The sequence below is a fragment of the Botrytis sinoallii genome (assembly GCF_014898435.1).
Source record: "Botrytis sinoallii strain Bc 23 chromosome Unknown BSIN_001, whole genome shotgun sequence".
Taxonomy (NCBI): domain Eukaryota; kingdom Fungi; phylum Ascomycota; class Leotiomycetes; order Helotiales; family Sclerotiniaceae; genus Botrytis; species Botrytis sinoallii.
This window is the reverse complement of record NW_024066028.1, coordinates 1,369,324-1,395,879: the sequence shown is the minus strand read 5'-3', so window position 1 is coordinate 1,395,879 and position 26,556 is coordinate 1,369,324. Positions and strand designations below refer to the sequence as shown.

General features: G+C 43.1%; 7 protein-coding genes across 7 annotated transcripts; 4 read left to right on the top strand and 3 right to left on the bottom strand.

The window, feature by feature from the left end:
* Positions 1-1,424: 1,424 nt before the first annotated feature.
* EAF02_000265 (uncharacterized protein) lies at positions 1,425-3,990 on the bottom strand. Its single transcript, XM_038896313.1, has 3 exons — positions 2,525-3,990; positions 2,053-2,457; positions 1,425-1,991 (listed from the first exon to the last, which is right to left on the bottom strand). The coding sequence occupies exons 1-3, from the start codon at positions 2,935-2,937 to the stop codon at positions 1,901-1,903; spliced, it is 909 nt and encodes a 302-aa protein (XP_038763172.1). The 5' UTR covers positions 2,938-3,990; the 3' UTR covers positions 1,425-1,900.
* Positions 3,991-8,985: 4,995 nt separating this feature from the next.
* EAF02_000264 (uncharacterized protein) lies at positions 8,986-11,245 on the bottom strand. Its single transcript, XM_038896312.1, has 2 exons — positions 10,590-11,245; positions 8,986-10,532 (listed from the first exon to the last, which is right to left on the bottom strand). Exons 1-2 carry the CDS (start codon positions 11,143-11,145, stop codon positions 9,181-9,183), a joined length of 1,908 nt encoding a protein of 635 aa, XP_038763171.1. The 5' UTR covers positions 11,146-11,245; the 3' UTR covers positions 8,986-9,180.
* A 1,567-nt stretch (positions 11,246-12,812) lies between these two features.
* Positions 12,813-14,762, bottom strand: EAF02_000263 (uncharacterized protein; the record flags this gene model as incomplete). The annotated part of the gene is made up of 1 exon (XM_038896311.1): positions 12,813-14,762. One exon carries the CDS (start codon positions 14,760-14,762, stop codon positions 12,813-12,815), a length of 1,950 nt encoding a protein of 649 aa, XP_038763170.1.
* Positions 14,763-16,277: 1,515 nt separating this feature from the next.
* On the top strand, positions 16,278-18,231 carry EAF02_000262 (uncharacterized protein; the record flags this gene model as incomplete). Its single annotated transcript, XM_038896310.1, has 3 exons — positions 16,278-16,300; positions 16,354-17,319; positions 17,385-18,231. The coding sequence occupies 3 exons, from the start codon at positions 16,278-16,280 to the stop codon at positions 18,229-18,231; spliced, it is 1,836 nt and encodes a 611-aa protein (XP_038763169.1).
* A 462-nt stretch (positions 18,232-18,693) lies between these two features.
* On the top strand, positions 18,694-20,611 carry EAF02_000261 (uncharacterized protein; the record flags this gene model as incomplete). The annotated part of the gene is made up of 2 exons (XM_038896309.1): positions 18,694-18,733; positions 18,843-20,611. 2 exons carry the CDS (start codon positions 18,694-18,696, stop codon positions 20,609-20,611), a joined length of 1,809 nt encoding a protein of 602 aa, XP_038763168.1.
* A 1,433-nt stretch (positions 20,612-22,044) lies between these two features.
* Positions 22,045-23,122, top strand: EAF02_000260 (uncharacterized protein; the record flags this gene model as incomplete). Its single annotated transcript, XM_038896308.1, has 2 exons — positions 22,045-22,407; positions 22,466-23,122. The coding sequence occupies 2 exons, from the start codon at positions 22,045-22,047 to the stop codon at positions 23,120-23,122; spliced, it is 1,020 nt and encodes a 339-aa protein (XP_038763167.1).
* Positions 23,123-25,158: 2,036 nt separating this feature from the next.
* Positions 25,159-26,181, top strand: EAF02_000259 (uncharacterized protein; the record flags this gene model as incomplete). The annotated part of the gene is made up of 1 exon (XM_038896307.1): positions 25,159-26,181. The coding sequence occupies one exon, from the start codon at positions 25,159-25,161 to the stop codon at positions 26,179-26,181; it is 1,023 nt and encodes a 340-aa protein (XP_038763166.1).
* Positions 26,182-26,556: the final 375 nt, after the last annotated feature.

The following is a 26,556-nucleotide window of genomic DNA, read 5'->3' as shown; positions in this document are numbered from 1 at the left end:
GAACTAGCCTCAAAGCATATAAGAGTTGCTTCCTCCTGTAGAACGCCAGCTCTCTAGACGACATACAATATTGACAACTAGGATCTACCATCATGAGTACTACATCATCTGTATCCTTCTCAAACCAACAGAGAGTTTTCTAAGGGTTTGATTGGTATATATTAGAATCTGAGAGTTTCCGGTTCTAATCAAATATGGATGGCAGTGAAAGGAATACGAAGATGTGGGGTCGATGGAATAGGATTGAGGATTTGGATATGATAATATATAGTAGATAGTTAAAAGAAAAAGCGAAAATGTAAAGTAGAATAAGACAAACTCTAAACTATTATCGTAGGAGAGTTGGCACCGCGTTCTTTTAAAGTCCCTGTACCCAGCAATGGGAAAGAAAAAAGAATAGACGTACAGACACAAACCGGAAACCCCTTGTGATCCCCCCTCTTCTTTCAAAGCCTATAATTATACCAATTCATATCATACAATCACTCTCACCCCCTCATGATACCACAATCTTCCCATCTAACCATATGATTTAACCTAGTATAGAAAAAGCATCCCTCTTACATCATACCGAAACTTTCCGATGATTTTGTCGTTAGGCTCTAAAACAAATTAAACATCCAAATAAAGCTATTGTACCATACCATACCATACCATATTATCCCACAACACAACACAACATCCAACATCCAACATCCAACATCCAACATCCAACATCCAACATCCAACATCCAACATCCAACATCCAACATCCAACATCCAACATCCAACATCCAACATCCAACATCCAACATCCAACATCCAACATCCATCATCCATCATCCATCATCCATCATCCATCATCCATCATCCATCATCCATCATCCATCATCCATCATCCATCATCCCTATTCCCTATTCCCCATGAAACACCCCCAATAACAAAATATCTCACACCCACCTTCCACCACCCACCTTCCCATCCTCAAACTCCAACACAAACTCCACATCAGCACTTCTGACGCACGCACGCAGTGTACTGAATAGTATACCGAGTAATGTACACGATAGATCATAGAAGCGGCATACTACCATTACATCACACTACACTACCTAGAACAGGAGATAGGAGATAGGAAATCGGCGAAGAGATGAGGGGATGAGGGGATAGAGATAAATAAGGAGACAAGTAAAAACCAGACGCGAGAAAAATTCCAAGATTTTACAGAAATGCAAGTACCTAGGTACCGTACCTACTCATACCTACCTCTCTAGGCCTCTCTAGGGAGGGAGGGAGGGAGGGAGGAAGGAAGCATTCAAACAATGAGACTATTCCCATACTCGTCCAACCCATTTGAATTTGTGTTAGAATAATAAGAATCACAGAACACACACAGATATAACAAACAAACCAGCGATACAGAGAGATGCATCACCCAGCCATCAATCAAGAACAAAATTATGTATTAAAAAGACCACTAAAAGGTAATAATATAATCCGTAAATCAATTAATCACATCCCGATTCCATTCCCAAGACATGAAGGTAACTTCCACTTCATAACTCGATATTTCTTATCCTTTCTCCCCATCTCGCAGCACTTATCACATCATATCATATGACATAACAAGATCTCCGAGTGTTTCAGAAAAGTCGAAAAGATCCTCAAAGTTTCCCTCCCAACCCATCATTCATACATATACGCATGCATGCGTGCGTACATATATGCCCGTCCTGTTCATCCGCACTGGTATCGTAAACTATCCATCATTTGAATCCGATATCCGATATCCGTATCCCAGTAACCAAACATGCAAACTCATGAAAACCGCTTTCTCCATCTTCAAAGTAGATCGTAAAATGTTTATTTATTCATTTAGTAATGTGTATGTGAAAAGAAAGTTCTCGTCCTCGTAGGGATTTAGACTGTTTCGCGCTCAGTCTTGCCACGACGTTCGCGGCCCTTGACAGACCATGGGAAATGAGCGACTGGAATGACGAAGAAGGAGTTGCTAGAAGAGAAATAAAATGTTAGTTGTTGGATATATGTTGAGATGGGGATGTGGAACATACCTATCATCTGCAAGACCAGCCAAAGCATTATACCAGGCCATAAAAGCCGCGAACAATCCGAAATATCCACCCGCCTTGATCGCACCGGAGAGAGCCACTCCGGCAGCGTTCGCTCGCAAGTGACCGATTCCAAGACATAGGAAAGCCAAGTCGAGGAAGAAGAAGAGCAGGAAAAAGGCAACGGTAGAACGTAATGTGCAAATCAAGAGAATGGTTGTGAAAATGAACCATCCCATGAGGAAGAATCCGAATGCATTGTTGAAATCGTTGACGCCGGATCCGGCGCCTTCGTATGAGGATACAATCTGGAATCCACCGGGTGTGAGAACAATTGCGAGGGAGATCCAGAATCCTCCGAATGATGAGAGAGCGGTGGCACCGAAAGTGTTTCCTACGGCCATTTCCCTAGATGGATGTTAGTATTTGTCATTTCGATATATATATTTGAGCTCAACGGGTATTAACTACATACCACATGCCAGCAAGCAATTGAACGAGACCACCATAACCGAAAGCAAGCGCAATAACGATACTAGGTTTGGTAACACCAGCCGTTCCGATATTGATGAGAGACAGGACGAAAGTAGTCAGAGCGAAAGCACTGAGACCCAAAGGCGCCGGATTGGCGAATTTTCTTTCCGTCGTAGGCTTATAGAGACCGGGTTGAAATTCTCCACCAAATGCTGGGAATCGGGCGGACTCTCCCGTATTCATATGTGCCAATGGGTTTCCTCCATAATCATATCCTCTTGAGACGTGGGCATTGGGGTTACTGTTAACACCTCCTCCATTGATAGGGGCATGGTCCTGAGTATTACTCAGACCAGATTCACTGGTGTATTCCTTGTTGTATCCATTATTGTCAGTGGTGGCGGTGGTAGCCATGATGAATTTAATGGTCGACTTTTATATGTTGTGTTGTGAGCAAATCGAACTTATTATCAATATGATATGGTGTGGTAAGAGAAGAGCCAAACTTTGGAGCTCGATCTTCGTGCTGAATAATAAGTGGCAATACAATTGGTGAATACACAAAGAGTAAGAGAGAAAAAAAGAATCGGATTTCTGACAAATGGATCAGAGGGGAAAAGGATATCGGGATATATACGTGAATTACCTAGCAAGCTACTAGGTAGGGGACCTAGGCACTAGTTAAGTAGCATGTACATCGTCTGAAATGGGGAATGAGAGGGGGAGATTGATTTTTGGGGTAAGGAAGCTTTGCTTATTTGCTCCATACAATCCGGGGCGAAGCTTGTACGTACCGCGGTCGGTCATGTTGCCTATGTTTATTACATTCTTTCAAGAAAGAAAGAAAAGAAAGAAATTGGAGTCATCCAAGTCGTTAAATTGGTGTAGCATTGACCAATCCCATCTTCTCGTCTTTGTTGGGTCTCCAATAGAAAATCAGAACTTCGTAATGATTATCCCATCGACACACGACATGCCGAATGGAGTATCGTTTTAATCCTTGACCTCGTCATCCACAAGAAATCTCTTTGCATGTTGGTCCCCTGTCGATTATCCTAGCTCGAGTCGGATTTTACGATGAATCCTAAATTGAAAATGTCCATTTGTGGGGAAATGAAATGGGATTTGGGATTTTTGTTGGTTGTTGGTCTGGTTAGATTTGTCTCGCCATTGTGTACGGAGTATGGGGGATGTTTTAGTCTCCAGATTCTCCTCATCCGGTTGTCCTTGATACCGAAGAGGTGGTCGTGATTGACATATTCTGTCTTGTGTCGTTTTGTCGGAATCCTTGGGTGAAACTACTGACCGTGATATCTGTCCTTCCCAAAGCTAAGTAGGCAAAGGGGAGTAGGCAAAGGGAAGTAGGCAAAGGGAAGTAGGCAAAGGGGAGTAGGCAAAGGGGAGTAGGCAAAGGGGAGTAGGCAAAGGGGAGTAGGCAAAGGGGAGTAGGCAAAGGGGAGTAGGCAAAGGGGAGTAGGCAAAGGGGAGTAGGCAAAGGGGAGTAGGCAAAGGGAAGTAGGCAAAGGGAAGTAGGCAAAGGGAAGTAGGCAAAGGGAAGTAGGCAAAGGGAAGTAGGCAAAGGGAAGTAGGCAAAGGGAAGTAGGCAAAGGGAAGTAGGCAAAGGGAAGTAGGCAAAAGGGTATCGTTTGCAATCTCCGATCTACAAACTACAACCTGCAACCTGCAATCTACTCATTCACCTCTCAGATCAGCCTGTTTACTTTACACATATAGTTATACTAGTAACCTGCAATGATATTGCAATGGCAGCCACCAGAGAAATCACCATAGTTTCTTGTTTGAAGATTTGTAATTGGCTTGACAAAGACCATGCATTATAAATTCTACATCGTATGGTTGAGAAGTGTGGTTACTACGGAGGTATCCATAGTATCCATAGTTTCGATATTTCGAGGGGACATTTCCATTCTGGTTCCAAAAGTCATGGTATGACGATCAAAGTTCATTCGGGAGAGAAGCTAAACTTAAAGGGGTATCGAGCTACACCCAGAATCACACGCCCCTTCTCTAACCAGTTTATCCGAAAACCTTGTGATATCAGATATCGTTTGTACTAGGATTGATAGAGTTTCAATTTTCATATTTCCAATCATCAAAAATTGGTCTGTGTTGATCGAGTGGGTATGGTGTGAATGAGGAGAAGAAACTGGGGGAATCGAATGGCAAATGAATATGAATGGCAAGATGGCAATTGTTACGGGATGTACGGAGTCAACGACTCCAACACAATTTACATTACAATCCATCCAACTCGGGAGAAGCTCAACATTTTGATGGTAGCTGACTCGCTTGCAAGTATTGATTTGGAGTCCATACCCCGGATGCTGCCCTGGATACCTACCGTATTGCGGTCAAACGTTTCTCATTTTGCTGAAAGCTAGGATGGTTTGTCGCCGAGCTGACGGGTGCTTTTACCTCCAGGTTGACTGTGTACGGGGTAGGGTTTATACCAACCCCTGATTATGCCAGGCCGGATGTTTGCCTTTATGAGGAATGATAAGCGCCAATCATAGAAGCCTTATGGAACGGACAGAAAAGTCTCATCAAATGCTAATTCTCAAGCCTAGAACCACCATAAGCTTAGTACAATATTACTTACACGAAGACTGTACATTAGGCTTTCCTTTTGCTTTTCTCTACTTACTTGCATCGGTTGAACGTGATAGTATCCAATCTATTCAACAAAACTAGTGGGTGGATTCCCGGAAAGGTACACCCATTCGTGCGTAGGATCACCAAAGAACAGAGAGAGAGAAAAAAACACGGGAGTTGCACAGCGAAAAGAATAGAAAGGTGACTGACTCACATCTAAAACATGCATATAATCGCGATTTCAACCTCATCCCAACCAACTCGTGTGGAGGATTCCCGACCCTTCTAATACTTTTAATTGTAAAAGGGTCGAATGGACCAACGCGAGTGCACCGGAGGCTCGTCTTCCAGTATGCACCCCATTCCATCGAATAGCGAATCTCAACGTATGCTTACACCCCATGGAAGAAATGCAAATACCCTGGTAACAAGCATCGAATGGGGGACAAGGGGATACACAGCTAGTACTGTAGCATGTACGGAGTGCAGAGTGCAGACTAGCTTACCTTTACCGCGCCAATACGAGGAGAAAAGCTTATACCTAGGTACACCAAGCATTTACAGCATCGAAAGTTAGTTGGACCAGTTCACGCGATGAACATTTCTTTTCAAGACATAAAAACGTTACCGGTACACAAATACCTTTTGTTCTTGCCAAAGTTTAAAGTAAGCCACCACTCTCATGCCCAGGTATAGGTTTCTATGTTTTTGAACGCTTTGACGTACATACCATATCTACCTCCGTAGTATCCATTTGTGAAGAATAGAACGTTTGCGGATCAATGGAAAAATGGTTTCAAGAAGTATGAAGATATGATGGCATTTTGGGGTTTGAAACAAAGAATCTTCAAGTACCGAATTCTTGACGTGGGATACTTGAAGTGCCATACGATACGATATCATGATTTTCTGGAATGAAGAAGAGAAGAATGAGAAAGAACAAAGACAACATACATACTCCGTACTACTAATCATGAAGAATGTGCATAGCATGAAGTGACAATTAGAATCACGGAAATCTCGGTATCAAAAGAGGAATAGTTTGAATGCTCGGAATCCTTTTCCGCGTTTTTCGTTTTGCTTTGGGCTTTTCATCCGGACATATCTCCAGATTTTCTACGATAGGGGCTCGGGGGGTGGTGACATTCCAAATTTTCAATCTGATAGGATGGATGTACTGTCTAGGTACCTTGGTGTGTCCAGGTGTTTATAGCAACAAGTTACTAACACGTGAATTATCATGTGATATCTCATGAATATTCATCTACGAGTACCTACCTACAAAGAGATTTCGTAGAATTCCAAGAATTCAAAAGCCATCAAACCCTTACTATCTTCCCAGCCCAAGAATCTCTAGAGTCTATACCACCCACCCCCAAGGACCTACCTCTCCTTGGCTCTGGAGAAAGCCTGTACAATCCCCCATCGCATCTCAGCTCTCGAGTCTCGGCAGCCGAATACCACTCGACTCCACAATAATATCGATAACAACACCTGTCGGTGTCTCTGCATCCGGAAGTTGATATGCCTAGGTATGTAGAGTACCTTTGCAGATATTATGTGACTTGCTGGATGAAGAGCCCGCCAGTCTGGTCGGATCTAAACATGGGAGGGGATATGCATACACGGAGTACTACGTGGCCATTTCATAAGGTTTGAGGGTTGGATTTGGGCGTTTTGCTGAGGTTGTGGTTGTGGTTGTAGTTGTGGTGTTGGGGAAAGGAAGAGAGGAGAGGAGAGTTTGTTTACTTTTTTATGTTTGATATAGGAAGGTAGATAGATAGGTATATTTATAATAGGTACCTATCTATATAGGGAATTATTTTCCATCATCAATTTTCACTCTTCCATGAAATAAAATATGGATTGAAATCAATCAATACTCCATACCGTAGCTATGTATTCTTCCCTACAAAATTAAAATCCAAAAACTAAACCAACCCTTCTTCCACCTCACTCCCCAAATGAATCGCGTACAATTTCGGTCTTGAAATCTTAGCTAAGATCTACACACCACCTACCTATCTGCACACAGTACATATCCAAGCTTCGGTACATACATACAAACATACACAACTCTCAAACTCTTCAATATCAAACTAATCAATCGCATTACCATACCTATCTTATAATCCCACACATGAAAATAAATAATAATAAATCATATAGTTAACTTACTCCATTCAACATCTACCTACTATAATATACTAACCCCTCACATCCATCCAGGAGCAACGGCAATGGTAATGGTAATCTCCACCGTCCCCTCAAAAAAGAGACTAATCACGAAGCTAGGAGATAGGATAGGATCATGGCGTTCTCTTCGTTTCATAGATATCCTCGGGCTGTGGATTCGGGCGGAAGGCGCGGGCGATGGAGTGGAGAGGTGAATGGGAGATGAATGGGAGATGAATGGGAAGTGAGGAGGTGAGGAGTGAAGAAATGTGCTAGGACACCGAAGGCAGATTTGGAATGGTTTTTATGGTACGCATGGCTGGGATGATGCGGGTGTATCTATATTGTTTCTTTTGGTAGGTAGGTAGGTATTGGTGGGAAGGCGCAAAAATAATGATGGATGGATAGGTAATCTATCTTTCTCTCCTCTTGATCATTGGTATTTGCGAGAAGGGAAGGAGGGTGCCTACTGGAATTTAAATGTAAGGTGTCTTTTTTCTCGTTACAACTTGATATAGTACGGTGATTTGGTTCATTCTTGAGAGGTCTGTTGATATGTCTGTATGTGTATGTATATATGTATATATATATATATATTCAAGAACGACCAAGCATGACAATACAAATGCGATTCATTCAATGATCAACCAGTATACGAAATTCTATTTCTAGTGATTAGAATTTCGCATTCGTAGTAAAATTATATCTTCTCAAAAGAGGCTCTATCAAATTTTCAATAATAATACAGTGGTGCAGTGGACTGATGTTGTGAAGATACATATAGTAAGATAAGTCATTTTCCGATTCCTACATCCCATACTTTTGAGAGAAGTTTCTTGCTGTTTATATATTAGTTACTATGTCATTTAAATCGTATAGGGATACTGGTATTATCTTAGTTCTCCATTCAAATACGTATACGTATACACACATGTACATATACAAATACATACATATACACATACACACACCCCCCAATCCCATTCGACGTGAATGCCAATTCATCTCCTTTAAAATTTTCCAAAAACACCATATAACACACAACTTTTGCTCACACAAAAAAGAAGGTCCCAGAATGTCAAGTCGAAGACGTAGTTATGTGCGCGCATATATACCTATATAATCCTCAGATTCAGGAGAATCATATAAACAATACATCCCTAAGAATCAAATTGAATTAATTAATCATCCCCGAACAACTCTTTCTAGCCTCGTCTCAGCTTTCGCATTCCGAGATCTGTATACCTACCTACTCTATTGGAGTTCTTTTCTTTTGCTCTCTCTCTCTCCATCTTCCTCTTTATTCCTCTCGACTATTCTCCTCTGTGATATCCTCTCATCTTCTAAGAAGAAGAAGAAGAAGAAGAAGAAGAAGAAGAAGAAGAAGAAGAAGAAGAAGAAGAAGAAGAAGAAGAAGAAGAAGAAGAAAAACAATTCTAAACTCCAATCCACTCCACTCCACTCCAATCCTCTATCCATTTCATAGGATACTCGGAATGAGAATATAGATTATTTCAGGATGTGAGATTTTTCTTTTCATTAGACATGAGTTTATTTACACGTCAAATTGCATTACATAACATATTTGCATATAGGATAGATTCATATCATATAAAGCGGATACACACACACACAAACACATACACACAAACACATACACATGTAGATGTAAATATCGATATCGTATAACAAACACCTAAGCATATTTCCCATCGTAACCAAGTAGTATATATACAAGAATATAAACATAAATTTCCACCTTAGCCCTTCCTTTCTTCCTTCCCTCGCTTCATCTTAACTTCATCTTTACTTCAACTATATCTCCCCATTCCTTATCCAACCATCATCCATCCTCAACCCCCCTCCAATCTAATACTCCTCCTCCTCCTCCCCCTCACACTCATCCGCATCCACCGAAACAACACCACTCACCTCCCCCGCAGACTCTCCACTCGCCGTAGAAGTCGACGCCGCAGACGCACCCACCGACGAAGTAGCTACTTTCGTATGCGCAGATTTCGTGTGCTTGCTTCTCGTTTTGGTAGCGAGAGTGGTGCTCGCAGGAACGGGGGTAGCAATCGCTGCTGCCGAGGAAACTGGTGCGACGAGGGACGCAGACGCTGAAGCGGGAGCGGAGCTAGAGATTTCGAGACCGGCGGCTGAGGAGACGGAGAGCCCGATGGATGGCGATGCCGAGGAGGAGGAGGCGGGGGAGGAAACGATAGCGATGTTTGCGGAGGAAGTAGATGCTACGACTGCAGCGGCTGGGCTAGAGCTAGAGCTAGCGGCGATGGTAGCAGCAGCGGAGCTAGCAACGACCGAACCAGAAGAAGAAGCAGTGGTAGTCGAGTTACCGCTCAAAGTAGCACAAGCGAAAGACATTTTCGAGACTGGAGTTCCGCTGCTCTTTTCCGTGCTCAAATCCCATGTCATATCGACATACGGCCAGCAAACCTTATCGGTACCGATAGTGACGATATCACCACTGACAAAGGCTTCGGTGGAGACGACGGCAGATCCAACCTTTGCGCCCGTGTTGTCGATGACTTGGAAAGAGGTACCGGCGTATGTACCTGAGCAACCCATGGGGACTGGTTGACAGTCTGGGGAAGTGAGGGTTTCGTAGGTGACGATGGAGTATTGGGAGTTGACGGCGGCGATGTGGACGTTTTGGTGATCGTCGGTGGAGGAATAGGTGATCCAGGTGACTTGGGTGTCGCCTTCTGCGGCGCCCACGGTGGAAGAGGCTTCGGCGGCGGCGAGGGTTTTCTTATCTGTCATGACGGAGATGGCGACGTTGTGGTTGAGCCACCTGGGTGAGCATTGCGTATACCCGGTTCCCATCCAATCATTCAGGGTAAGATCGAGAGCGCCGCGTGATTGCCATGCGAAGATATATCCATCGGAGCCTGGGATCGAGGCCAAGTTAGAGTAGGATCCGGACATACCGCCCATGGGTTCACCACTGACACCATTGGTGGTGTTCTCGTTGGCAATCTTTTGACCAGACATATATTGCGTTTCGGTGTTCAACCAGATATCGCCTTGATCTTCGGCACAGACACTGGCAAAGGGAGCGGCATCTGCAGCTTCGATACCAATACCGGTGTTGTGGGAGCAACCGAAACTGCTGCTTGCACCGGAGATAGTTTGGAGAACACCATCGTCATTGACGTATTGGATGGAATCACCGAAATGACCAGCATAATCGGTAGTATAGGCTACAAATATCTGTCAAACTTGCAGCTCATCACAAGGAGGAAGAATAATATACATACCCTCCACGACGAAGTATCCAGCATAAAGACCAGCAGTAGCGGAATAAACGAGATCACCATTAGCATCCGGAGTCGAAGTCAACATTTCCAAAGGATGAACTCCTGGACCATTCAACGCCGTCTCCCACGTCTTTGTACCATTGGTATATCTAATGATCGACACGATAGGTGATCCATCTGTAGGAAGATCAGTAGTCCCCGTCGCATTGACTGTTGCCATCAAGGCAAACCCATCATTTTGCGCCACCAATCCGGTAGCTTCATAAGCGGTAATCGCAACGGCCTCGCCGACGGCGCTGAAATCGGTGAGGGAAACTTGTTGCACGTATACCTTCGCATAGGTACTATCGAGGTAGGCAAGATAGGCCGAGTTTCCATCTGGCGAAACGGAAAAGGGAGTTCGACGATGGTGAGGAAGACCTGTCCAGTAGGCCGACTTGATGGGATCAAAGTTCGCAGCTAAAGCGAGAGAGTTTGGGAAAGTGGAGATGCTCGCATCTCCAAGAGCAGAAGTGATGCCACTGGCAAGCACGGAATAAAAGAGTGTGGAACGCATAATTGCATGGATATCTATATTTTTGTAGTAAAGACCGACGATGAAGAACTTTGTTCTCCAGGAAAAAAAGATCTAGAATAGACAAGACGAGAAAAGAAGGTGGGTTGATGGAGAAAGGAAAGTATTCACATCACGAATGAGAGCGATTATATTTCATCTTTATTTGAAGATTGAACGAACACCTCCAAGCCAATTACCGCTGGGCCCCATCCAACCCATCAATGCCTGCCGTGATCTACTAAGATTATCACACCATACAAGCAAGCAAGCAAACAAGCAAGCAAGTGGACAAAAGTTCCGTGATGTTTCCAAACGAATTAATTCATTAATATATTTTGATTTCCCGAGCGGATAAGGCGAACAGCCCCTTGAAAAGGAACGAAGAACTAGACCACAGTGGTGAGTGTGGGGAAATTTGATGCATTTCAGATGAAACGGACACGAAGGTTAAAAACCAACAAGCTCGTATTGTGTTTATGGTAGGTAGGTAGGTACTCTATAATAAAAAGGACATTTCTTCGTGAAAGAGATTATTATGAGCATGGATAAAAGCAACGACTTTGGGTTGTAGAATTTGAACATTCGATTATTCGATTATTAATAGGAGAAGACCTCATTTTATATGAGGACGCAACAAAACAAATAGGTAAGAGATTGAATCAGACACAACATCTCCAATATCTATCCCATTACCTAAGAAAATAACCATACAATTCCAAACCATAAAATAAGCTTAATTCAATTGAATTCATTTTGGAAAGAGGAATAAGAAAAGATCTTCATCTTCTATGCCCTACCTAATACCTACCTAGACACCTACCTAGACACCTAACCACCTCCCACTTTAGATACCTACCTACTCCACGACGAACCAAATCACCCTCTTCATCCATCCAATATCCAACATCCATCCCCAGATCCTCAAATCCTCAAATCCTCAAATCCTCTACCTACCTAGGTAACCACACTTCTCACACCATCCAACTCAACCAACTCAACCAACTCAACCAACTCATCCAACTCATCCAACTCATCCAACTCATCCAACTTAACCAACTCAACCAAACGCATAAACAAATCTAACCTAAAACAAATCCCCGCTTGCCTTGCCTTCCCTTCCCTTCTCTAGATACCTCCCCGTGCTCCCCTCCATCCCTCCCTATCAACCTCCCTCCCTACCTAAAAACAACCACAACAGTGACATCCTCCCGAAACATTCCCCGCCGCTTTTGCTTTTCCACCTCCCTCTCTACCTCCCTCTCTACCTCCCTCTCTACCTCCCTCTCTACCTCCCTCTCATATTCATCTCACATTCATTTTCATCACATGTTTCGGACATTTAATCTAAAAGCAGCACAAATATCCGAAGATCCACTATGGAAACATCACGTTTCATGTTTAAGTACCTAGGTAGGTATCGATGGATCTAGATTTACAAGTTAATGAGATGAAGCATTCGAGTCTACACAGGTAAATTGTGTTGGACGAATACGTGTAGAGATGGATGTGTGGTGTTTTGAACACTATTATTTACTTTGATCCGAAAGAATATCTGGGCAGATTTTGATTCAACACAAAGATCATCAATTATACGGCATCCAAGATTGACATTCAAGGGTATATAAAGCATTGATACAGAATAACTTCATCATGAACCATCATAACCATCATCCAATCTTCTCCAAAAGCCACATCCGTATCGACATCCACGAATGCATCCATATGCTCTCGTGACCAACATTCTTCTTCTTCAAGGGAAGATGTCGAATAGTTTCTATTGGTCGTTGGTTCTCAATTTCCTTCTCACTGAACCAAGCTCCATGTAATCCGTACGGAACTCGTTGTGGAAGGTGTATTTTACATACAACGGTTTTCATATTCCTCGCATCGATAACCCAGAGTTCACTTTTTGCTTGAGGGCCTGCAACATTATGCTCATCAAGTTGAGCTTCATCAAAGACATAAGAAAGTAACCAGCCGTCATCTTCTGTCCTGCCGTTTTCTCGTGGTACAAACCTTGACTCTTGGGCGTAGAAACCTGGTGGCAGTTTAAAGATTTTTATAGGATCATTTGGATCGTTCGAAGCAAGAATTTCAGTGACCGTTCGCATATCAACACAGCCTGTGATGGGGGTTTGATTTGTCTCTTTTCCACGAGCGATTAACGCGAGGACATCCACTTTGACGAGTGAATCGATTTTGACAGCACGGCCAAGAGCAGCTCCAAATGTGCCATCCGATACCGAGCAGCCGTAAACATACTGTGCTTCAGTCATGGATAAAGATTCGCGTATTGAAGGAAATTCGAACGGTATCGATGAGAGAGCAAATTGATGGCTTATACCATTCTCCGTATCGATGAGTGGAAAACGATAATAGTATAATCGACATTGTTCTTCTTCGATTGGAGCAGTCATTGGGTTGTCTTTCGGGATAGGAGCTGCAACATCACCTGCGCTAAAGACTAGTGAAGCACTTGTCAAGCGGCAGGCTAGCATATTAACTGATATTGTTTCCTCGCTTTTGGTAGATGTATTGGTGGTAGTTTCGTCCCAGCTATTAGCAGTATGAAAGATGCAGCAGGCATTCGTTTCAAACCATCGAATATGTTCAGGTTTCCATCTTGGAAAAACACCAAACCTGGAAATTCCGGATGGGTCATATGAGACCACAGGTTCGTTACGGGCAAGATTCATGGGATCAAGTGAAAGAGGGAGATCCATGATTATGGTATGACTAAGGGAGACACCAAAATCATGCATCATCTTTGCGGATTTGACTCCAGGAACAGTAGCGTTGACGAGTCGTGGGAGCTTATTAGGAGAATTATTATGATGTGTACTGGGTATAATAGAATAATGTACAAAAGGTGCAATAAATGTAGAATGAAAAAGTATAAGTTCGTTCGTGATAGGATCGATTCTAGGATGTGCTGTTGTCCACTCCTTCATGAAACCAATGAGCCCACTTCCACCAAAGACTTCGCCAGATTTTGAGTCTGTGATCGGCTCTCCTTCTGCTCGAATACCATCGTACCAGCCGACAGTCTCTAAGCCTGGTAAGGAAATGCGCATCGGCGGTCCACTCTCGCATGTTGCTAAGGCTCTACCATCATGGTATAGTACACTGGTATTTGCTACGCTGATCTTTTTGATTGCCTTTGCAGATCCAGGTAGGTTGGAGAGGATGACAAGGAAAATGGTTCGGAATATTCGCAGAATGATTGTGAGAAGGGTTGAGGCGGGATTGACGAGCGTAGCTATGCTCGGAAGAATAGGTAAGCGGAGGGATGGCGTTGAGATGCTCGAGAGGTATGCATCGGTAAGGATGTATTGATTGACGAAATACGGGTGTGCACTACCATCTTCCGCTCTTTGAAATGCTACACCACTGAGCATTCCATCACCATCGAACCAATGTGCATCCCTACCCAATTCTTCATTTGTCACTGGATTTCCTCCATTGCGCACATATTCCCCGCCTGCCAGCTCCTTTGGTATAACGCCAGTGTAGATACAGGGTGTCAAAGGTTGTGTGCGATGTATAGGTGCAAAGTTTCCATGGAGATATGGATGTTGTTTCCTAGCCGCGTTCTTTTTCTCATTGACGAACGTCATGAACAGAAGAGTCAAGGAAATGCTGCAATTGAGATTTCCTTAACATGAACATATGGATAAAGAAGTGATTTGGTAACGGCGATGATTAGTTGGCATGAGTGTGATCTTGATAGGTAATGCGTAGTAGACAAGGTGAAATTTGTGAATTATTTCCCCAAGACAGGTGTGGTATTATGTTGGCGATTAGTGGAGATTTAGAAAATACCTACATATGGTTCTCTCATGGAAGTTCTTTGTGCCCTTGCCTTCTTGAGGGAAAGTATTTAGGAGGGAGCTTCAGTGCGAGTAGGAATATTGTATGAAAAGCATTGTTCCTTGGTCTTGATGCGCCTCGCCCCTTGACAAATGAAAAGCAGAGAATGGAGCGGTACTTGATCAAGGACACTACCAAGGAAGAGTGTAGAGTGGTGAGGAGAAGGAAAATGCGAGGTATGACGACAACCTGTGACTAGCATGCGGTGGAACGACCAACCTTGGAACTAGGGAATCGGGATCGGGATTTAGCTTACCTGAGCTTACTAAGATCTCACATGCCTCGGGAAGGAATGATGGGAATTGTTGATGGGAAACTCGGATGAATGATGAATGATGAGATGGAGAAGTGAAGTAAGAGATGGACCTTGCAGACCAGATGGGCACAATCAATCGGAGATTACATAATACGCGTCGGAAAAAAAGTAATGACGACATGGAGCATTGTAATTGACAACCTTGGAGGGATCGGATTCTGGTACGCGCCACCACTTTCTCGACACTGTTTTGGTATCTACTAGGTATCTAGTACTCATCAGGTGTCTTTTGAGATTCGAAATTCCCATCAATTCATTCTTTCAAGGCTGTCTACTATCTACCGAGTAGACACCTACCTACCTCGTATGGTTTTGATGATAGGTGCAAATGAATCATGATAGATGTGCCAGGAGAAAATCTGACATTCGAAACAATTAGCGTGGGGATGATTCAGCCAACATTATGACTAGACTCGTAACAGACTAATAACAACAACACTGATGTTATTATTAGTCTACCTCGAGTCTACTTTGTTGAGAGTAGTATAGTATAGTATTGTATAGTATCAATAAACCGGAACGTACCGCAATACTACTTACTTGGTAGGTCACTAAGCTCCTCGCCATTGAACCATTATGAGCCGCTTCCCGTAACCGCAAATACCACACACACATACCTACATACTGTGAGCGGGAATGCCCAAGCCTTAAATCTAGGTTTCTACTACCTACCTGCCTACCTACCTGCCTACCTAATAATCTTCTTCCGTTTTACCAGCTTTGCCTGCTTTACTGGGATGCCACTTCCGTTCCAACTTCTCCTCATTCAATCCCAATTAGTGAGAAATTTCTTCTCATCCCATATTACCTCTTAGTCTCCCTGCACCACTTCATCGGTTTTCCATCTCTAGAGTCTAGATAGAGTCTCTAGTCTTGGGTTTTGTATAGAGATGTCTATATTCTGCAGATCTGGGTACCATCAATTTTAACTTTTCCCCGCGTCAAAATGGGCTTCGAATATGCCTTAGTGTTAGTACATTAATAACCCCTATATTTCGATTGGAAAACTGACTATGATCAAGCCATCTCAAATATAATATCCCGCCAGCCATCGTCTTGACATTCATTTATCGACCTTTCATCCAGCGTATAGATATCTACAAGATTCTATTCCTCATAGCTATTGCTGTCGTTTCAACCATTCCTTGGGATTCATATCTCATCGAGCGGAAAATATGGACATATCCACCTAATGTGATCATTGGTCCTAAATTATTCTTGATCCCCGCCGAAGAACTATTTTTCTTTGTAATACAGACATACAATACTAGTCTTCTTTATTTGCTCTTGAGCAAACCAGTCTTTCATTCGACCTATCTTGGGGGCTGGGAACGTCCGGGTGAAAAGAAACGGAAACCTTGGGATCCGCTGGCTCTGCCGATTTCTTTGAAATCTGCGCGAAATTCGGGCCAACTCATCATTGGATCTCTGATCTTAACAGGAGGCTTCCTCATTGTGCAAAATGCCAGAGGAACGTATTTAGGATTGATTCTGGCTTGGGCAGGGCCATTTGCCCTACTACTATGGAGTCTATCTCACGCATTCTTGATCAGACTTCCCTACACAACTACTCTATTGCCAATTACTCTATCCACTTTATATTTATGGATAGTTGATACATTGGCATTGAAAAGGGGCACGTGGAGCATCGAAACAGGGACAAAATTAGGTTTGCACTTATGGGATGGACTTGACATAGAAGAAGCTGTGTTTTTTCTCGCAACCAACATACTCATTGTATTTGGTCTTGTCGCTTTTGATCATGCATTGGCTATTTTGTTTACGTTTCCTACATTGTTTCCGACTGTTCCCGAATGTCCTTCCCCCAAAATGCTGGTGTGTGCACTTTTAACAGGCACATGCAAGTACGATAACCTTCGAATTGCAGGTATTCAAGAGGCTGCGGAGCTATTGAGACGAAAGAGCAGAAGTTTCTATATGGCAAGCTCCGTCTTTCACGGCCGCCTTCGAATTGACTTGATCCTATTGTATGTATCGCTTTCTTACAGTACTTTATTGACTTTTGCTTTAGAATTTTGCTAACTTAGATTAGATACTCTTTTTGTAGAGTTGCTGATGATCTTGTTGATGATCCAAACAACACTGATTCTGAGGCTCGGGAATGGATCGCCAAACTTACTCACTACCTTGACCTGGTGTATGCATCAAAAGAAATGGCCAATGTGGCTGCTTTGTGCCGTTCTGACATTGATAAATACATTCAAGATAGCTTTCCACCATCTTTATATCGGACACTTCGCCTTCTACCAACTCACATTCTATCTTCCAAGCCTTTGTACGAGTTACTGGAAGGATTCAAGACGGATTTAATATTTCATCAAACAAATTGTTACAGAAATACCGGTGAATCTCCTATCAGAGATGAGCATAATCTTACGATATATAGCAGACGAGTTGCTGGGACAGTAGCTGAGATGTGCTTGGAACTAGTTTTCTATCATACTTCTGCTGTTGTCTTATCACACAGACGTGACGAGCTAATTCATGCCGGGGCCCGCATGGGAATCGCTCTACAGTATATCAACATTTGTAGAGATGTAGCAACAGATGCTGAGATTGGAAGAGTCTACCTTCCAACTTCCTGGCTCGAGGAAGAAGGGATAAAACATCAGGACGTTGTGGAGAATCCTAGCGGGCCAATCATTGACAAACTGAGAGGAAGACTGTTAAAAAAGGGGTTTGCCATTTATCAGGAGGCTCGCCCTGCTATCGAACAAATCCCAGAAGATGCCAGAATGTCAATGAGAGTTGCTGTTGAAAGCTATGTTGAGATAGGAAGAGTCCTAGAAGAGAATGAGTACATAGTCACTAAAGGTCGGGCAACAGTACCGAAACTGCGGCGCATAGGAGTTGCTTGGAAGGCATTGAGGCAAGGTTGATAAGTTTTGAGATACCATTAATCTTATATAATTGTACTCCGGACACACCGGCGTGGCAATTTCAGCAATATAAACATGACTATTTTATGTCTTTTTTGTGTGCTGTAGTTTTGTTATGTAATATATCAAGTTGATGTTTTGTTCCATGCTACGAATACATATCGAGTAATTTGGCTTGGCACCTGTATCCGAGGAGTTTGAGCTCGGACTATTTCGAATGGAAATATGGCAATTGACGATGCACACTCAAAAATTGGATGACTCTTCGATCTTGCACTAAAACTATCGGAATGTACGAAGTAAAACCAAGCATTATCTCTTATCGACCCATTTCAGGTACTAGGTACGTACTACGAACCTGGATAGGTAATCACGACCTATTCATTCAACATGTGAATAATCTCGTGTTATACTGGTCTTCGTACCATATACATATTTCAATTCCGTCACCAGAAAATCGTAATGGCGATCGCAGAAACGAAGAAAACTGCCATTGTAGTTGGTGAGTTCTAATCCAATTTACCTCTGCGTTTTACCCCCCTCCCCCCTTCCCATGCACGTTATCTCAAACTCTGGTAGGTAGTTCGTGGACTAATGCTTTTGGACAATAGGTGCCGGAGTCGGTGGCATTGCAACGGCAGCACGATTGGCAAAAGCAGGCTTCTCTGTCACAGTACTCGAAAAGAATAACTTTACGGGCGGTCGATGCAGTTTAATTCATCATGATGGATATCGATTCGATCAAGGGCCTTCCCTTTTACTTCTACCAAAGATGTTCAAAGAAACATTTCATGATCTCGACACTTCACTCGAAGATGAAGGGGTAGAACTACTAAAATGCGACCCTAATTACAATTTGTGGTTTGGAGATGGAGAGAAGTTTGAACTGAGTACAGATGCGAGTGTAATGAAGCGAGAGATTGAGAAATGGGAAGGAAAGGATGGGTTTGAAAGATATCTGCAATGGCTTGGAGAAGCTCATCGACATTATGAATTGAGCGTGCGGGAGGTTTTACACAAGAACTTTACATCGATATTCAACATGCTGCAGCCTAGCTTCCTTCTCAACGTCTTTGCTCTTCATCCTTTCGAAAGTATATATTCTCGAGCTTCAAAGTACTTTTGGACGGAGAGGCTACGACGAGTTTTTACTTTCGGGAGTATGTATATGGGAATGTCTCCATTCGATGCTCCTGGCACATATTCCCTTCTTCAATATACGGAACTTGCTGAAGGCATCTGGTACCCGGTAGGTGGGTTTCATGCTGTCGTTGAGGCTCTCGTCCGCATATGCGAGAGATTAGGTGTCGATATACAACTCAATTCACCAGTTGATTCGGTATTAACGTCTCATGACGGCAAAACTACAACAGGAGTTCTTCTATCTTCCGGCAAAAAGCTTAATGCAGATCTCGTCGTTATTAATGCTGACCTCGTCTATGCCTACAATAATCTATTCCCGACCTCCAAATCCACGTCCTACGCCAAATCTTTACAAAAACGAACGGGCTCTTGTAGCTCCATTTCTTTCTACTGGGCTCTCTCCAAGCAAGTCCCTCAACTTGATACCCACAATATATTTCTCGCAGATGAATATCGTGAATCATTCGACTCTATCTTTGATAGGCAGTCCATTCCCGACGAGCCTTCGTTCTATGTGAACGTACCCTCGAGAATTGATCCAACTGCTGCCCCGACAGGTAAAGATTCCATTGTAGTGCTCGTTCCCGTTGGCCACCTTCTCAATTCGGCCACGTCCAATCGTCCTCAAGGCGATGGCTCTGCCACATCTGGTGCTGGTATTCCAAAAGAACAAGACTGGGAGTCTATCGTAAAGTCTACTCGCCGAAGAATATTACAAACGATAGAATCACGAACGAAATGCGAGCCGATTGAGTCATTGATTGTTCATGAAGAACTGAACACGCCTACATCATGGGAATCGCGTTTTAATTTGGATAAAGGATCAATCCTCGGGCTTTCTCATTCTTTCTTTAATGTCCTCGCATTTCGCCCCAAAACTAAACATCCCGAGATTAACGGTGTATATTTTGTAGGTGCATCAACGCATCCAGGAACCGGTGTACCTATAGTTCTGGGTGGGGCAAAGATTACAAGTACACAAATCTTGGATGACTTGAGGATGGAGTGTCCATGGAAAGATAAAAGCAACGTGGTTTCTGATGAGGGGGTTGTGCAAGGGAAAGGGACGAGAAACCTGGATAGAATTGTTAGACAAGGAACGATTTCAAGTAATTTTGGGATCTTCATATTGGCGTTGATGGCGCTGATATTTACGATGGGGTGCATTAATGGTAATTTGAGAGTTCAGTGGGATGGAGAGATGAAGAGAGCATGGGGAACCGAGAAAGCGTTGTAATTGCTGTCACAATTTCAGATATCCATCTTTTTGTTGTCGGATCCATTTTCAAGATCATCAAAATTGATTAATCAGTAAGTCAAGATAAGATTATGACCTGTGTAGCTTCTACTCTGTAGCGGACCGCGAAGACTAGTGTCGGTATCTAACCTGCCTCTTCCGGATGCAGAATTGTCTACTTTGTCTATAGGTCGTTGTATCACCTCGTCATCAGTTCGAATGCGAGTCAGCCCACTCAACTGCCATTCGGATTATCATTGCTTTCAGTATTTGAAAATCTGACGTCCAATTGCCTTTTGATCAGATGTTCAACCCCTCAGTTGCCAGAGAGCCCTCGGAATGCCCTTTTTCAAGGTTCATGTCAAGACATCGATCGAGTGGTTGGAGTTACACATCCGATGATACCCTTTGAAAATGATTGATTTGTTCATGTGGTGTACTGACTTTTTAATTTCGGAACCTCGGAAGGGACGGGAGCGACTTCTATTTGTTGATGTGACTTTTTTATTTTCGAACTATGAAGGTCGCATTACGATCTTGAGGAGATTGAACGATTTGTAGAAAGATATACCTACCTAGGTACCTAGGTAATAGGTATGCATGCTCTTCGATGTTTTCATAGGTCTAGAACGTTTCAGTCACAGATCAAAAACAAGCTTTGTTTTAGTGGATCTATTTTTGCGGGATGGAAAAGGAAACGATTGAGATTTACGATTTTTCCATGATGGGATTGAGTATCGAAGTCTGTGCACATGTTACGTCAAAGTCTATGACATCTCTATCCTAATCCAATCCCGACTGTCAACCGAGAATATCACTCATTCGCTAGGTAGGTAATAGGTATGTAGGAATTTTAATGGTACTCGGACCCCTGGGAAAATTTCCCTCATCTTGTCATCGTTGTTGCATTTTCAAGTCATCGAATCAATTCAAAATGGATGACACATTTGCTGCTATCATTTCCTCAAAGGGCTGTAGGTCTAGCCACTAGAAATTTCTCTAGCCGAAATAGGTGCAATTTAGTATGCATGGTTGACGACAAATTCTCGGTTCTCCCCTCGTTTTCGTGTGGGAAATATGCAGTAGAGCTATATGGCAAAGCTTTATTGTTTTCCAATCAAGCTTTTATGTGCCGATTCTTGTTTTATTGCGCGCGTCTTGTCATCTAGATTTTGAAGTCCCGATGAAATATCGATGGCAGCGTCGGCAGTTGTATGATGTCGATGTCGCTGATCATAGTATGATCGAAGATTTGACAGTTAGCTGAGTCTTGAAGTTCTTTATAAGCCGCTTCATCCAATTCGCGACTTATACATATGTATACTTCCACTCTTATATCATACTGAAAATTCTGCTTGATTCTCATATATACTTCTCTTCATATTGTTTGTTGTTGAAATAATTTCTTATTGATACCCATACATTCGATCAATATGATTGAAAAACGAGCCAATGGTGCATTGCACGCAAATCCAGATGTTTTTCACTACCCAGCAAATTCCGATATTAACATCACAACCCGTGGAAGTGATGTGTATTGGGCTATTACTGCTGCAATGGCCTTTGCAACTATAATTTTCATGGCTATGAGCTTCCGAGTCCCACGAAGCAAGCGTGTTTTCCATTACATTACTGCGGCCATTACTATGACGGCCTCGATTGCATACTTTACCATGGCATCAAATTTGGGCTACGCTTCCATCATTCAGGAATTCCAACGTAGCGATCCTAAAGTCAGTGGTGTATATCGGGAAATCTTCTACGTGAGATATATTGATTGGGTTATCACAACTCCTGTAAGATTGCCTGCTGTTGCCTTCCTATATGGTCAAGTGCTAATAATCCTTCTTTCAGCTATTACTCTTGGATATCCTCTTGACTGCAGGTCTTCCATGGCCAACGATATTGTTCACAATCTTTTTGGACGAGGTCATGATTATCACTGGCCTCGTTGGTGCTCTCGTTGCATCTTCTTATAAATGGGGATATTTCGTCTTCGCAATGGCAGCTCTCTTTGGCATTGCATGGAACATTCTCGTCGTCGGAGCCCAACACGCCAAAGCTTTAGGCACCGAAGTGAACAAAGTATACTGGACTTGTGGAGGCATCACCATGTTCCTCTGGTTCATCTACCCTATCGCCTGGGGTCTTTCCGAGGGTGGTAACGTCATTGCACCCGATTCGGAAGCAGTTTTCTACGGCGTTCTCGATGTCCTTGCCAAGATTGGCTTTGGTGCTATCTTGCTGTTTGGCCATCGTAATATCGATCCTGCGCATCTGGGTCTGCATATTAGGGATTACGATGAGCAGCCAAGTACATTCCATGATAAGGATGGTGGTCATCATAATGGTGCCCATCATGATGGTGCACGTGTGCCGGTGACGAACAATGCTGGCCATCGTGAAGGACAGAATACCCCAGCAGCCACTGCAGTTAACTCAAACCATGCGGTGAATGATCCGGCATTCAATAGCACGGGTACTGTTCCCGTTAACTCTTCTGTTGTCTAAACTACGAGCTTTTGCTTGCCTGGATAATTTAATGGTTGAGAAATCTTGGATCGGGAAATCTGGAACGGAAATTCTAGCTGTATATGCTTTGAATATCTATTCGATATCGTGGCAATTATACTCACCAGAATAAAAGGGTTGAGAATATAAAGTCTGGGAAGTCGCTCGCTGGAGAGAAATCCTGGTTCGGTAGGAATGAGAATGGGAACTTGTTTTTTTTTTTTTATGTTTAATGATAATGAAGTTGAGGGAGAGGGAGGATATACATGCTTGAGGTTGAGTGTGTGAGGTGGATGGATGGATTAGTTGACGGTTGAGGATTTTTTGCTCCTTGTAATTACTTTTACTCTTGGAGAATAATAGGATGAGTATGTATGATTTATTATTTATTTGATTGTAGAGTATGACTGGAATGTAGGAATTTTTATTTGTGTAATGTAGAGTATATGTACATGTATATGTGAGATGGAGATGGAGATGGATATGGATGTAGAGAGGTATTATGTTACTGTGTTGTCAGTGTTGTGTTGTGGAATGTAGAATGAGCGTTGCTAGTGTAACGAATGTCAACAAATGTAACGAATGTACTGGTGATTGGTACAAAGTTGTTACCTCGTCCATCTAGCTAGGTACTCTCTCTCGTCATGTTTTTGGAGAGTGGCTGGCTGTATGATAGATAGTACTAGTAGGTGGAATCTGGAATTTGAAGCTTGGAAGTATGGAAGCATGGCATTGTTCTATATGGGTACTTATTTTTCTGAAGGGATTTCTTTCATTGGGGTTTAAAGCTTGGGGGGTAGGTATGTGTTGTTTTATGGTGTTTATGTGGATATGTTTTTATTATTTTATTGTTTTATTTTATTAGAGTTGGGTTTTATTTGGGTATATTTGGTTTATTTGCTTTGCTTTGAGAAATATGTATTCCTTTCGGTTGTGAAAGAGTTTCTGGGGATGCTTTTGCGGAAGGGATGGGTTGGTTGTGTTGTGTTTGTTGTGTTGTGTTTTCAGTCTTTTTGTTTTTTATTGTATATGTATATGTACATCCCTCATTCAGCACCCTTTTGAACTACATAATCAAGCTTTGATATAATACAAACCCATGAAAAGCATTGAGATGAATTTGATTTCCATTTCAAACTCCATCAGCCATCTAATACCCACACACTATAAACACCAGCCCTAAATAGTTCCACCACCATCTATATATACCTGGGATGAGGAGTTCTATTCTGGTGTGATGCGTCAGGAAGTTGAACATGAAAGAGTTCAAACGTAGAAGTTTTTATTGTTTGTACTGGAGATGGTTATCGTAATGAGGGAGTTCAATCGGAAATTGGTGACAGTAGGATCAGTAGAGGGGGGCAGTGGAGTATATCCTCTCGGTCCCGAAGGACTCTCTCCTATAGGGTTGTATGCCGGTCAGATTTACCCTGGATAACTCATATACCGTACTCATAGCCGAACCCAAGACGTTGGTAAGAGTTCTGTTTTGATGGGTTTGGGTGTAAGGATGGTGCTCGGTATGCTGACTCGAAGTTGTCGTATTTGGATTTTGGAGACGATTCGATGGATTGTGATGGTGCTGTATGCATGGCCAGGATGATTGATGAGTGAGGTAGGTCTATTTAGTACTCTTTATGCCAGTAGTGTTCTGGAGGATTAACTCGATTCTTTATATCACAATAATGCCGTATGCACGGCTCGGCTGGGTGACAAGTGAGGTCTATTTAATTCTCTCTACACCAGTGATATTTTTGGGGATAAACTCGACGGTTATTCCAATGATGACGATACGTTGCATGGTGCATGATGCTTGACGAATGTAGAAGGTGGGATGGATATCCTACTTGTCTCGGAAGATCCTGTGCACTTTCATTCGTTGGTGGTGATTACGTCGGCGAGATCTTACTCCGATTAAAAGCTACCCCAGTTTGTTGTCAAAGGGCCCGAATATTGTGGTTCTAGTCTTGTGTATAAATCATGAATGATTCATATCAATATTCCCAACTCGAATATTTGGAATTTCAAACTTCACAATGGCAAATTCCCTCGCCATATTTCTCCTTCTGATCTTTGGCTTCGTAGCTGTTGTCAGAAGCACAACATTATACCGCTATCACGAGGATCCAGCACCAGGTGATCTGGCATTCAAATACCCTTACCCCGTGCATTTCTACCATTTCATCTCGCAACAGCAAAATCTAACCATGGCCTACATGGATGTTTCTCCCTCCAACACCACATCCCGCGCCGGAACCATCGTTCTCCTCCACGGCAAAATGTTCTGCGGCGCAACCTGGAACACGACCGCTCACGCTCTCTCCTCCATCGGCTACCGCGTCGTCATCCCTGATCAAATCGGCTTCTGCAAATCCTCAAAAACAATGCACTATCAATTTTCCCTGCACCAACTCGCCACCAACACGAATTTTCTCCTCCAATCCCTCAACATCACCTCCGCAATCATCATGGGTCATTCCATGGGCGGCATGATATCCGCTCGCTACGCCCTCACCTTCCCCTCGCAAACCCAGCGTCTCATCCTCGTTGACCCTCTCGGTCTCGAAGACTGGCAGGCCCTAGGAGTCCCCTACCAGCGTCCCGACCTCACCTTCACCACCGAGCTCGCCACTACCTACACCAGCATCATGACGTATCAGAAATCCACCTACTATGGCGGGACCTGGGATCCCGCTTACGACGAATGGGTCAATATGCTTCTGGACGTGTATGCGGGACCGCAGGGACGCACCTTCGCGTGGGATATGGCATTAGTAACGGATGCAGTTTTTGTGGAGCCGATCGTGTATCAGCTGCCAAATTTGACGATGAGGAGTTTGCTCGTGGTGGGGGATTTGGATAATACGGCGATAGGGAAGGCGTGGGCGCCGGCGAGTGTGCAGGCGCTAGTCGGGCATTATGAGGTGCTGGGGAAGGAGGTTGCGGCGAGAGTTCCAGGGATGGATTTGGTGGAGTTTGAGGGGTTGGGACATAGTCCACAGATTCAGGATTTTGATACGTTTTGGGAGGCGGTGGAGGGGTGGTTGAGGAAGGTGTAGGGGCGGGGGAAGATTGGGTTGTTTTATGTTCTAGTCCTATTTTCTTTGATGTGCACTGCAAGCGAGTGATCTGATCAGGTGAGTGATTTCCACTAAGATCTATGATTCAAATTATCAAAAATATTATCGGCAGCATGTGCTCTCGTGATTTGATAAATGAATTATTGAGATGTGCATTTGACACATTGGATTAGAACCCGTATGTTCCTTTTCCTTTCAAATAACTGTCTTTTAGAATTCATCAGCTTCGAATTCTTCAATAAAAAAAAAAGGAGAAACAGAATGAAGTACTCTCTCCTACACTAGTACCTATTCAAGGGCTTTAGAAGAAGTTTTCATATCATATCATATTGATACGATCAGATTTGCACATTG